Source organism: Heterodontus francisci, chromosome 5, assembly GCF_036365525.1.
Source record: "Heterodontus francisci isolate sHetFra1 chromosome 5, sHetFra1.hap1, whole genome shotgun sequence".
Lineage (NCBI taxonomy): Eukaryota > Metazoa > Chordata > Chondrichthyes > Heterodontiformes > Heterodontidae > Heterodontus > Heterodontus francisci.
In genome coordinates, this window is record NC_090375.1 from 108,600,583 (window position 1) to 108,613,451 (window position 12,869).

Below are 12,869 nucleotides of genomic sequence, written 5' to 3' on the forward strand. Positions count from 1 at the left end.
AGGGGCCAGTTGGCTAAGGTAGATTGAGAAACTTCATTAAAAGGTATGACAGTAGACAAGCAATGGCTAGCATTTAAAGAATGCATAATTTGCAAAAAAACATACATTCCTTAAAGGCACAAAAACCATACAGAAAAAGTGGTCCAACTGTGGATAACAAGAGGAGTTAAAGATAGCATTAGAAAAAAGGAACAGGTTTATAATATTACCAAAAAGAGTGATAAACCTGAGGATTGGGTGGACTTTAAAATTCAAGGAGGACCAAGAAATTGATAAGGAAAGAGAATGAGAATAGACTAGTAACAGACATAAAAGCAGAAAATAAACCTTTCCAAAGGTATGCAAATAGGAAAAGATTATTGGAAGTAGAAACATAGAAAATAGGAGCAGGAATGGGCCATTCGACCCTGCTCCGCCATTCAAAAAAGATCATGGCTGATCGTCTAATTCAGTACCCTGTTCCCGCTTTCTCCCCATATCCCTTGATGCCTTTGGCATTAAGAAATATATCTATCTCCTTCTTGAATATATTTAATGACTTGGCCTCCACTGCCTTCTGCGGTAGAGAATTCGACAGGTTCACCACCCTCTGAGTGAAGAAATTTCTCCTCATCTCGGTTCTAAATGGCATACCCCGCATCCTGAGACTGTGACCCCTGGTTCTGGATACCCCAGCTATCAGGAACATCCTTCTTGCATCAAGCCTGACAAGTCCTGTGAGAATTTTCTAGGTTTCTATGAGATCCCCTCTCATTCTTCTAAACTCTAGTGGATACAGGTCCAGTCGACCCAATCTCTCCTCATACGTCAATCCTGCCAGCCCAGGAATCAGTCTAGTAAATCTTCTTTGCGCTCCCTCCAGGGCAAGAACATCCTTCCTCAGATAAGGAGACCCAAACTGCACACAATACTCCAGATGTGGTCTCACCAAGGCCCTGTATAACTGCAGTAAGACATCCTTGCTGCTGCACTCAAAGCCTCTTGCAATGAAAGCCAACATTCCATTCACCTTCCTAATTGCTTGCTGCACCTGAATGCTTGCTTTCAGCAACTGGTGTACAAGGACACCCAGGTCTCGTTGCACCTCCCCCTTTCCCAATCTATCACCATTCAGATAATAATCTGCCCTTCTGTTTTTACAACCAAAGTGGATAACCTCAAATTTATCCACATTATACTGCATTTGCCCAGTCACCCAACTTGTCCAAATCACACTGCAGCCTCTTTGCATCCTCCTCACAGCTCACATTCCCCCCCCCCAGTTTTGTGTCGTCTGCAAACTTGGAAATGTTACATTTAGTTCCCTCGCCCTAGTCATTAATATATATTGTGAATACTGGGGCCCAAGCACGGATCCCTGCGGTACCCCACTAGTCACTGCCGGTCACCTGAAAAAAGACCCATTTATTCCTACCCTCTGTTTCCTGTCTGTCAACCAATTCTCAATCCATGCCAGTATATTACCCTCGATCCCATGTGCTTTAATTTTGCACACTAACCTCTTATGAGGGACCTTATCAAAAGCCTTCTGAAAATCCAAATACACCACATTCACTGGTTCTCCCTTATCTATTCTACTAGCTACATCCTCAAAAAACTGCAGTAGATTTTTTAAGCATGACTTCCCTTTCATAAACCTATGCTGACTTTGCCCAATCCCGTTTATGCTTTCTCGGGGTTCTGCTATCACATCCTTTATAATAGACTCTAGCATTTTCCCCACTACTGATGTATGGCTGTAATTCCCTGTTTTTCTCTCCCTCCTTTTTTTAGATAGTGGTGTTACATTTGTCACCCTCCAATCTGTAGGAACTGGTCCAGAGTCTATAGAATTTTGGAAGATGACCACCAATGCATCCGCTATTTCCAGGGCCACTTCCTTTAGTACTCTGGGATGTAGATTATCAGGCCCTGGGGATTTATCAGCCTTTAATCCCATTAATTTCCCTAGCACTTTTTTTTTTTATTAATACTGATTTCCTTCAGTTCCTCCCTCTCATTAGACCTTTGGTTCCCTAACATTTCTGGGAGGTTATTTGTGTTCTCCTTTGTGAAGACAGAACCAAGGTATGCGTTTAATTGTTCTGCCATTTCTTTGTTCCCCATTTTTCCCCAGTTTCTGAATGTAAGGGACCTACATTTGTCTTCACATATTTATAGAAGTGTTTATGTTCCCCGCAAGTTTACTCTCATACTCTATTATCCCCTGCTTAATTAACCTCTTTGTCCTCCTTTGCTATATTCAAAACTGCTCCAAATCCTCAGACTTGCTGCTTTTTCTGGCAAATTTATATGCCTCCTCTTTGAATCTAATACTATCCCTAATTTCTTTTGTAAGCCACGGTTGAGCCACCTTTCTGGTTTTATTTTTGTGCCAGAGAGGAATGAATAATTGTTGTAATTCATGCACACATTCTTTAAATATTATCCATTGCCTATCCACCGTCAACCCTTTTAGTAAAGTTCCCCAATCTACCATAGCCAACTCGTGCCTCTTACCTTCGTAGTTTCCTTTATTTAGATTCAGGACCCCAGTTTCGGATTCAACTACTTCACTCTCCATTTTAATGAAGAATTCTATCATGTTATGGTCGCTTCTCCCCAAGGGAACCCATACAACAAGATAGTTAATTAATCCTTTCTCATTGCACAATACCCAGTCTAGGATAGCCTGTCCTCCGGTTGGTTCAACGTATTGGTCTAAAAAACTGTCACGTATATCCTCCAGGAAATCCTCCTCCACAGTATTATTGCTAATTTGGTTTGACCAATCTATATGTAGATTAAAGTCACCCATGATTACAGTAAACATGGGCCCTTTAGAAGCAGAGACATTAAATAAATACTTTGGGCTGGATTTTACCTTAGGCGGATGGGAATTCGCCACCAACATAAAAGTCCACTTCCACCTAGCCCGGGGATCTGTCCTACATTTTACGGGTCCCCGGGCTTTAATTGTTCCAAGGCGGGACTTCCACACGCTTGAGAGCACAAGTCCCGCCTCACTGAGCTGCCAGCCAATCAGCGGGCCAGCAGCGTCACCGGGGGCGGTGGCCACTGCTGGGACTGCAGCCCAGCTGACCAGATGGAGCCAACAGCAAAGGTAAGTTGGGCATGCCTCACCAGGCAGACCGGTCCTTCCCTGGTGAAGCTGCAGTGGTCATTTGGGGGGAGGGGGCAGCCCTCAATCGAGCACCCTGTGCCCGACTGCCATGGCCCCCCACCCCCCTGGCAGTGGTAAGGCCGGCAGCTATCGCTGGCGGCCTTTCATGTGCCCAGCACGCCCGCTTGCCACGGGTAAAATACCCATGGAGGCAGGCGAGGGCCGTTAAGTGGCCACTTATAGACCTTGATCGGCCTCAAGTGGGCAGGGAGTTGACCGGAGCGGGCGGGTAGGCCTCCCGGAGCCTCCCGCTCAATTTTATGCCGCCCCCATGCCACCATCCAACCCGCTGGGGCGGCGTAAAATTCAGCTCTTTGTATCTGTCTTCATAGTAGAAGATACAAAACATTCCAGAAATAAGGGGGAACCAAAGATCTAGCGAGAATGAGGAACTTAAAGAAATCAGTATAAGTAAATAAATAGTACTGAATAAATTAATGGCACTACTTTTTTTTAATTCTTTCATGGGATGTGTGCATCGCTGGAAGGACAGCATTTGTTACCCACCCCCAATTGCCCTCGAGAAGGTGGTGGTGAGCTACATTCTTGAAGCATTGCTGTCAACGTGGTGTAAGTACACGCACAGCGCTGTTTGGCAGGGAGATCCAGGATTTTGAAGCAGCAACAGCGAAGGAGCTATGTGGTTTGGAGCGGAACTTGCATGAGCTGTTATTCCCATGTGCCTGCTGCCTTTGTTCTTCGAGGTGGCAAAGGTCACAGGTTTGGAAGAAGTAGTCTTGGCGAGTTGCTGCAGTGCATCTTGTAGATGGTACACACTGCTGCCACTGTGCACCAGTGGTGGAGGTAGTGAATGTTGAAGATGGTGGATGAGGTGCCAATCAAGTGGCCTGCTTTGTCCTGGATGGTGTTAAGCTTCTTGAGTGCTGTTCAAGCTGCACTTATCCAGGCAAGTGCAGTACTCCATCACGCTCCTGAACTGTGCCTTGTAGTTGGAGGACAGGCTTTGGGGAGTCAGAAGGCGAGTTACTCACGGCAATGCTCCAACAAATCCCCTGGGCCTCTTTAAAAGAGGAAGCTGCAGACACAGTGGATGCATTGGTTTTGATCTTCCAGAATTCACTAGTTCTAGAACACCTCCTAAAGATTGGAAAGCAGCACACAACAGCATTTAAGAAAAGAGGAAAACAGAAAATGGGGAATGATAGGCCAATTAGCCCAATAACCATAGTAGACAAAATGCTAGAATCTAATTACTAGAGACTTGGTAATCAGGCACTTAGAAAATCATAATACAATTAAGCAGAGTCAACATGGATTTATGAAAGGGAAATAGTGTTTGACAAACCTGTTAGAGTTTTTTGAGGATATAACTAGTAATATAGATAAGGGTTGGGGGGGGGGGGTGGAAACCAGTGGACATAGTGCATTTGGATTTTCAAAAAGCTGTCAATAAAGGGTCACACAAGAGGTTGCTACACAAAATTAGGACTCATGGGATTGGGGATAATATATTAGCATGGCTTGAGGATTGGTTAATGACCAGAAAACAGAAAGTAGGATAAAATGGGATAGTTTCAAGGTGGCAGACTGTAACTAGCAGGGTAACCGCAAGCATCAGTACTTGAACCTCAGCCATTTTGTTATGAAAGTGCTTCCATTTTTTTTTTAAGGATAGCTGAAACCCCTGATAGTGATTCTCCTGGAACGCCTGCCAGACTAATCCTCGATATCACATGAAGAGAACTGCTGCAAAAAGATCCCAGTGACAGCCGTCTACATGTATCGGGACGCCAGACTAAAAGGAACAGCTGAAATCATTCCATATCTTATCCTTTATCCTTCAAGAATTAACAAGTATTTGGCCAAAGTTTTTTTTGCTTTTTTTGTAAAGAGATCGCAGCAGAAAAAAACTTCTTTATTTTTTCTTTAAGATGAGTGAGTGAGTGAGTATAATTTAGAAGGGAACTTTCATGCTTCAGCCTGTGTTTATCAGCTTTGCATCTTTATTGATTAAGTCTTGTTTTATAATAAATTAATAATTTTGTTGTTTATTAAAGAAAGCTGGTTAGTAGATTTATTCTGAAACTAAAATTGATAAGGTATATAATTAGCCATATTGGTAGCTGGGTAAAACATTTAAATATATGTTGTGACCCGTTCAGAAGTGTAACTAGAGAAAGACAGTGCACTTCTCCCACCTCGGTCGTAACAATTTACAATCTATATTAATGACTTAGATGAAGAGGCTGAGTGCAATTTATCCAAGTTTTCTGACAATACAAACATTGGTGGGAAAGTAAGTGGTGAGGAGGATGCAAAGAAGCTGCAGGGGGATACAGGCAGGTTGGGTGAGTGGGCAAGAACATAGCAGATGGAATACAATGTAGTGAAGTGTGCAATTATCCACAGTTTTTTTTGAGGCTGCGTTTGTTGACAAAAACCACTAGGTGGCGCCACATTAGCACATGCACAAATGCATCCTCAAACACAAACATCACTGTCAGTGACGTTCAGGCTGGTGCCAGGATTAAAGATGGCGGTGCTCAATTTATCACAGAAAAACATCAACTCATGGCAGCACACACGGAGATACACAGAGAACACTATGCTGTTTAAAGTCTCATCAGAAGGACAGCACCTCTGACAGTGCTGCACACCCTCCGTAATTCTGTGAGGTTTCAGTGTCATCCTGCTCTCCAGCCGCTCACTCCACATAACCCCCTCCCACACTACCCTCCCCCATCCCTCCAGATGCTAGCTCTAGGCCACACTGCTTCCCTCCTCTCGGCCACTCACTCCTGCATCACCCCATCACCCCTTGCTTTGCTTCCTCGGTGGAGCGAATGGCCATGGGGAGGGAAGCGGCCCGCGGCCTAGAGCTAGCGTCTGAAAGGATGGGTTGGAGGGGGGGGGGCGCGGAGAGTGGGGGAGAGCGGGAGAGCATGGGGGGGGGGGGTGGAAGCAAGGAGCGAGCGGCCTTGAGTGAGTGGCTTACGAGGGAGAGCATTGTTCTGCGCATGCACTTGTTAGTCCTGGCAAGGCAAGACGTAGGCTGCACATGTGCAGCGTCTGAGCGCAGGTGACCATTTGCGCATCTTGGAGCACTCTGATGACATCAGTCGGCTGCTGCATTTTCAGGAGTCACTTTGCTTTTTTTTTTGAATAGTGGGAGACTGGGAAATATTTGCATTCAGAGGGATCTGGATGTCCTTGTGAATGATTGACAGAAAGTTAAAATGCAGGTACAGCAAGGAATTAGGAAGGCAAATGGTGCATAAGCTTTTGGTACAAAGAGATTGGTGTATAAAAGTAAAGAAGTTTTACGACAAATCATACAGGGCATTGATGAAACCAAAGCCGGAGTATGTGCAGTTTTGGTCTCCTTACCCCAGGAAGGATATACTTACCTTACAGTGAGTGCAATGAAGGTTCACTAGACTGGCTCCTGGGATGAGAGAATTGTTCTATGAGAACAGATATAATAGACTAGGCTGACATTCCCTAGAGTTTAGAAGAATGAGTGTTGATCTAATTGCAACATATAAAATTCTTAAAAAGGTAGTTGCTGAGAAAATGTTTCCCCTAGCTAGGGAATCCAGAAGACGGGGTCATAGTCTTAGAATAAGAAATTGGCAATTTAGGATTAAGAGGAGAAATTTCTTCACTCAAAGGGTTGTGAATCTTTGGAATTCTCTACCCCAGAAAGCTGTGGATGCTCAGTCGTTGAGTATATTCAAGACGGAGATCAATAGATCTTTGGCTACTAAGGGAATTAAGGGATTTGGGGATACAGCGGGAAGGTAGGCCATGATCCTACAGATTGGCAAAGCTGGTTCAAAGAGACAAATGGCCTACTCCACCTCCTATTTCCTATGTTCTTATGAGGGACGAGGGAGGAGGGGAAAGAAAAATTTTATAGCATTCAAACAAAAAGCCATTCATGGATAAAAGTTGGCTTTCAGCAGTGTGGGATGCTGATATTCAGACTCAGGGTCGATCCAGGGAAGGTAATGGTTTTGAACAAATAGGTTCACCATCCAGTGAGAGTAGCTCAAGGTCCAGGCAGGAGCAGAAGGATGAAACACCTGGTGGAATCCTCACACAGCTAGGTGCTACAGCAGTTATTTTAACGAGAAAAGCTGTGTCTATACTTACTATTATACTTGCCTTTTGGTTGTCCCAACACCAGGTGGAGCAGCTGCACCTCCATTGGACCATTCTAGTCGGTGACAAAACAACAACTTATATTCATATAGCACCTTTAAAGTAATAAAACGTCCCAAGGCACTTCACAGGAGCAATATAAAACAAAGTATAATATCAAGTCACAAAGGAGATATTGATCAGATGACCAAAAGCTTGTTTACAGAGTTAAGTTTTGAGGAGTGTCTTAAAAGGAGGAAAGCGAGGTCGAGAGCCAGAGAGGTAGGGAAGAAATCCTAGAGCTTAGGGTCAAGGCAACTGAAGGCATGGCTACCAGTGGTGGAGTGATTATAATTGGGGATGCTCAAGAGGCCAGAATTACAGGAGGAGGATTTTGGGACTGGAGGAGATTGCAGAGATAGGGAGGGGCAAGGCATGAGGGGATTTGAAACCTTTAACTATAAACATGCTGATCAAGGGGCGTTACTGTCTCTTTAAATATCTGCCCCACTCCCACCGGTAAGGAAACAGTGGGATTTCTGTAATTTGTCTAAAAGTAGACCAACCTCTGCATTCCTAAGTTATTCATATACATGCTCCCTTTGTGAAAAGGAATGGGTTCACAATCTTCAAATATAACTCATTTTATGTTTCAGAGGGACATGGACGAATGAAAATTCTGTTTTAAATACAAATGTTTAGATAAACTCCTCCATCAGTCATATTGTTTGTGAATTCAAGTACACATCTGCAGGCATATAAGCAAAAGAACAAAAATATGAACCAATACTTCTACTACCATCTTTGCATCATAGAAATTACAGCACAATATGTTGGTGCCAGAACTAACTCTTCAGCTGGAGATATTTATTTTATCTTTTTCCATGCCCATTAATCTTCTCCATTCCAATGAAAATTTTTTCAAGCCTTTCTTCATAGCTAAAGCCACTGATTCCTAATAGGTTAGTCAATTTCACTGTATGCTTTTCATTGCTCCAGTACCCTTTCTATAATGGGTGCCCAGAACTGGATATAATACTCCCAACAGTGGTCAAATTAGTATCTTGTACCAATTAAATTTTTTTAAGTTAATACATAAAACCCAGAGTTCCATTTTCCTTTTCATGGCCTTTTATACCTGCACTCCCACTTTCAATTTTAACTCACTCCAACCAGCATAAGTGGGACAGGGTTAGCGCAAAAATGGTCTTACACCACTTTCCCCCCCCTCCGCTCCCCCCATTTATGCTGGGACCCTAGCCACTGCCATCTTCAGCAATGGGCGGCTGGAGATCTTGTCTGTTTCAGGCAGGAGGCCACTTGTAATATGCAAATCGGGGTCCTATGACGTGCATCAAGGTCCTGAAAGGGAACACTGCAGGCTGCTCAATGTGTAATGTTATGGTTTGGTAGGGTTGGAACGAGGAAGACACAAAAAACTTTGGATCACTGCAAACCTATCCATGCACCACTCCCCGCACCCCACTTTAATGATCAGCTAGCTCAGTACAGAGGCCAGCATGTTCTCCACATCAAATTAACAGAATTATGGAATAGGATAGCACAGAAGGAGCCCATGCCAAAACGTCATCCCATGTGTATTGCCACCCCTAGATCCACTGTGTTTAAGAATCTGACCATTTCCCACCCTCATACAAGTGGCGAGCTGCAGTGGGGTGCCCACTAGACACCTGCTGCTTGCTGGTGGCATCTAAACTAACTGGATGCTCCAATGTTTCATTCTTCCTCGTGGGAAATCAAAAATCTAAAGGTCTAGCATGTTTAAATGCATTATTAGAAATACAGGAGAGTCTAGAACAAACCAAAAAATATAAAGAATTGCATTATATAGCATCCTCAAACCCACGATCACAAACAACGAGAAGGACAAAGGCAGGTGTTGCGCGGGAACACCACCACCTCCAAATTCCCTTCAAATTTCACACCATCCTGATTTGGACAAATATTATTGTTCCTTCTAGCTAGCAATTTCCATATCTCAAGAATTAATTCAAAATAATATAGTGCAAGGTTCCCAAAAACATTAAAGTGTTTTAAGTACAATAGATTACTTTGAAGTGGAGTGACTGTAATTGAATCACAAATTTCAAAGCAAAATACACATGATAATGTACTAAAATTTCTAAACTTGCATTGCAGTTTATTCTTTCTTTCTGCTTTTAACACCCTAAGGTTACTTACACAAATACTTTGATTCTCATACGCTAAATTTATATGCCATTCTTTCTTTCAGATTTCTAACAATTACAATTTTTTTTCTTTACATCTGTAAAATTATTATTGCAGTTAAGTCCTGATTAACCATGTTGCCAGTTGGCACCATAATGTAACAAAAATCTATACAACAAACTCCCCTAGTGGAAAACTAAAGTAATTGGGATTTCCATTCATTACTAATAAAGTAGAAAAAGTGATTATGAATGTACTGCCTTCTAAACTTGGATAACATTTCCTCAGAACTGAACCTACCTATTTCAGTAGATGCAGGCTAAGAAACAAAAACAATGGCCCGAATTTAACACAGAGGCAGTGGCCCCATCCATCGACTGGAAAGCCGGGGGGCGAGCCAACGTCCGCCAGGCCTGAAAGCCAAGCTGCTAGTTTGCATCAGTCAGGCTCCTAACTGGCTTCAGTCGGGGCTTCCACCCCTCTGAAGCAGAAAGTCCTGTCTCCAAGAACTGCCAGCCAGACAGCCAGCAGTTCATCAGTCCCAACAATGCCACTGGCAGTAGTGCCAAGTGCTGGGACTGCACCCAGCAAGAAGAGGACCATGGACATCGGCCTCCAAAAAAGTTAAGTGGGGTGCAACAGGTGGAAAAATCAGAGCGCAAGGTTGGGGGGAGGGAGGGTTTGTTTTTGCAGGGGTGGCCAGTGCTGCTGGGGGTCCCTCCAGGGGGAAAAGGATGCACGATCAGGAGGCCACCCCCACCCCACAGCCTGTATTACTAGGTGGCCTCCTCAGGTTCTCCAATGCCCTTCCACATTGAATGAAATACCAGAAGGAGTGGGAAGAGGCCCTTAAGTGGCAATTAAGTGGTGGGGCTAGAGGAGATTACAGAGATAAGGAGAGGCAAAGCCATGGAGGGATTTGAAAACAAGGATCAGAATTTTAAAATCGAAGCGTTGCTTGACGAGGATCCAATGTAAGCCAACGAACACAGGGGTGAAAAGGGAACAGGACTTGACACAAGTAAGGACACGGACAGCAGAGTTTTGAAAGATCTCAAGTTTATGGAGGGTAGAACGTGGGAGGCAGGCCAGGAGTGCAATCGAATAGTCAAGTTTAGAGGTAACAAAGGCACGGATGAGAATTTTAGCAGCAGATGAGCTGAGACAGGACAGATTCAGGCGATGTTACCATTGTGGATAAAGGCGGTTTTAGTATTGTCACAGATATGTGGTCAGAAGCTCATCTGAGGGTCAAATAGGACACCAAGGTTGCGAACAGTCTGGGTCAGTCTCTGACTGTTGCCAGGGAGAGGGATGGAGTTGGTAGCTGGGGAATATAGAGTTTGAAACTGGAACCAAAGACAATGATTTCCATCTTCCCAATGTTGGGTTGGAAAAAATTTCTGCTCATCCAGTGCTGGATGTCGGACAAGCAATCAGATAATTTGGCAACAGAAGAGGGGTCGAAAAAGGTGGTTGTAAAGTAGAGCTGGGTGTTGTCAGCATACATGTGAAAACTATCATGGAGATGGGAAATACAAGGCAATCAAGGAAAGATCCTTGGAATCACCAGAGGTAATGGTGCAGGAGTGAGAAGAGAAGCCAGTGCAAGTGATACTCTGGCAGCAATTAGATAAGAATGGAACCAGGTGAGTGCAATCCTATCTAGCCAGACAGCAGTGGAGGCGCATCGGAGAAGAATTGTGTGGTCAACTGTGAAAGGCTGCAGACAGATCAGGAAGGATGAGGAGGAATAGGTTACCTTTGTCACAGTCATATAGGATGCCATTTGTGACTTTAATTAAAGCAGTTTCAGTATTATGGCAGGGGACAAAACCTGACTGGAGGGACTCAAACAGAATTCTGGGAAAGGTGGGCACAGATTTGGGAGGCAATGACATATTCCAGGACTTGGAAGAGGAAAGCGAGATTGGAGATGGGTGGCAATTTGCAAGGATGTTGGGGTCAAGGGTTGTTTTTTGTTCCAGGAGAGGAGTGCTGACAGAAGATTTAAAGGAGAAAGAACGGTTAACAATATCAGCAATATTGGGACCAGAAAGGGAAGTTAGGGGGTCAGTAGGGAATAGGGTCGAGGGAGCAGGTGGTGGTTCTCATGGACAGGATGAGCTCGGAGAGAGCATGAGGAGAGATAAAAGAGAAACTAGACAAAGATGCAGGTTCTGACCAGGGCTGGGGGTAGTTTAGAAGTAGTAAGGCCTGGCAGGCCAGTGAAATGGAGGGAAGCAACAGAGGGAGCTAATCAGGTGGTCATGGGTTTACTGACAAAGTAGTCCAAGAAATCTTGCATTATTGTTGGAGGTGAGGGTGGAGGAAACAGGGGAGGGGGTTTCAGAAGTCAATTTGCAGTAGAGAAAAGAAGCTAGGGTTATGATCCTGGAATGCAATGAATTGTTGCTCAATTTAAAGACAATCACATTTGTGTATGCAAACTGCAAACATGTTTAGAAGTGAAAAGGTTTTCAAAAACTTCAATAAACCAAATAGCCTGGCAGCCTGCCACTAGACATATCTTTATGATCACAAATTTTATTTGTTTGGAGAACAGATAGAAACATTGTTTTACAATTACCTGAAATTGATTCCATTCATTACTGTTTCTTATTGGAATGCAGCTCTGATAATTCGATCACTGAGAGGCTGAGTTGGCCTAAAGTTGTCTCCTAAAATCCCATCACATCCTTCAGGTAGTTCTGCTCCTTTTATGTGGGACCGTACCCTTCTAAACTCTTCAATCTAAAAAGGTGAATAATAACATTAATTGATATGAGAATGCAATTTTATAAATTACTAGATTATTTTATACTTTTTATCTGTTCATGGGATGTGAACATCACTGGCAAGGCCAGCATTCGTTGCCCAACCGTAATCATCCTCGGAAAGGTGGTGGTGGGCTGCCTTCTTGAACTGCTGCAGTGCATGTGAGGTAGGTACACCTACAGTGCTGTTCGGAAGGAAGTTCCAGAATTTTGACCCAGAGACAGTGAAGGACCGGCAACATAGTTCCAAGTCAGAATGGTGTGTGGCTTGGAGGGGACCTTACAGGTGGTAGTGTTCCCATGCATCTGCTGCCCATGCCCAGGTAGTAGAGGTCGCAGGTTTGGAAGGTGCTGTCGAAGAAGCCTCAGTGTGCTGCTGCAGTGCATCTTGTGGATGGATAACACTGCTGCCGCTGTCCGTCGGTGGTGGAGGGAGTGAATGTTTGTAGATGGTGTGCCAATCAAGTGGGCAGCTTTTTCCTGGATGGTGTCAAGCTTCTTGAGTGTTGTTGGAGCTGCACCCATCCAGGCAGTTGGAGAGTATTCCATCACACTCCTGACTTGTGCCTTGTTGATGGTGGACAGGCTTTGGGGAGTCAGGAGGTGAGTTACTCTCCTCAGGATTCCTAGCCTCT

The 12,869-nt window shown here is 44.1% G+C and overlaps 1 protein-coding gene across 4 annotated transcripts in view; it reads right to left on the reverse strand.

Annotated features, from left to right (window-relative positions):
• ca8 (carbonic anhydrase VIII) overlaps nt 1-12,869 on the reverse strand; it is a 93,888-nt gene that overhangs the window by 24,970 nt on the left and 56,049 nt on the right. For all 4 annotated transcript variants that reach the window (XM_068030895.1, XM_068030892.1, XM_068030891.1 and 1 more), the window contains one exon: nt 12,048-12,211. In XM_068030895.1, coding sequence (XP_067886996.1) covers nt 12,077-12,211 — 135 coding nt within the window. In that variant the 3' untranslated portion in view covers nt 12,048-12,076. The remainder of the gene's footprint in view (nt 1-12,047; nt 12,212-12,869) is intronic.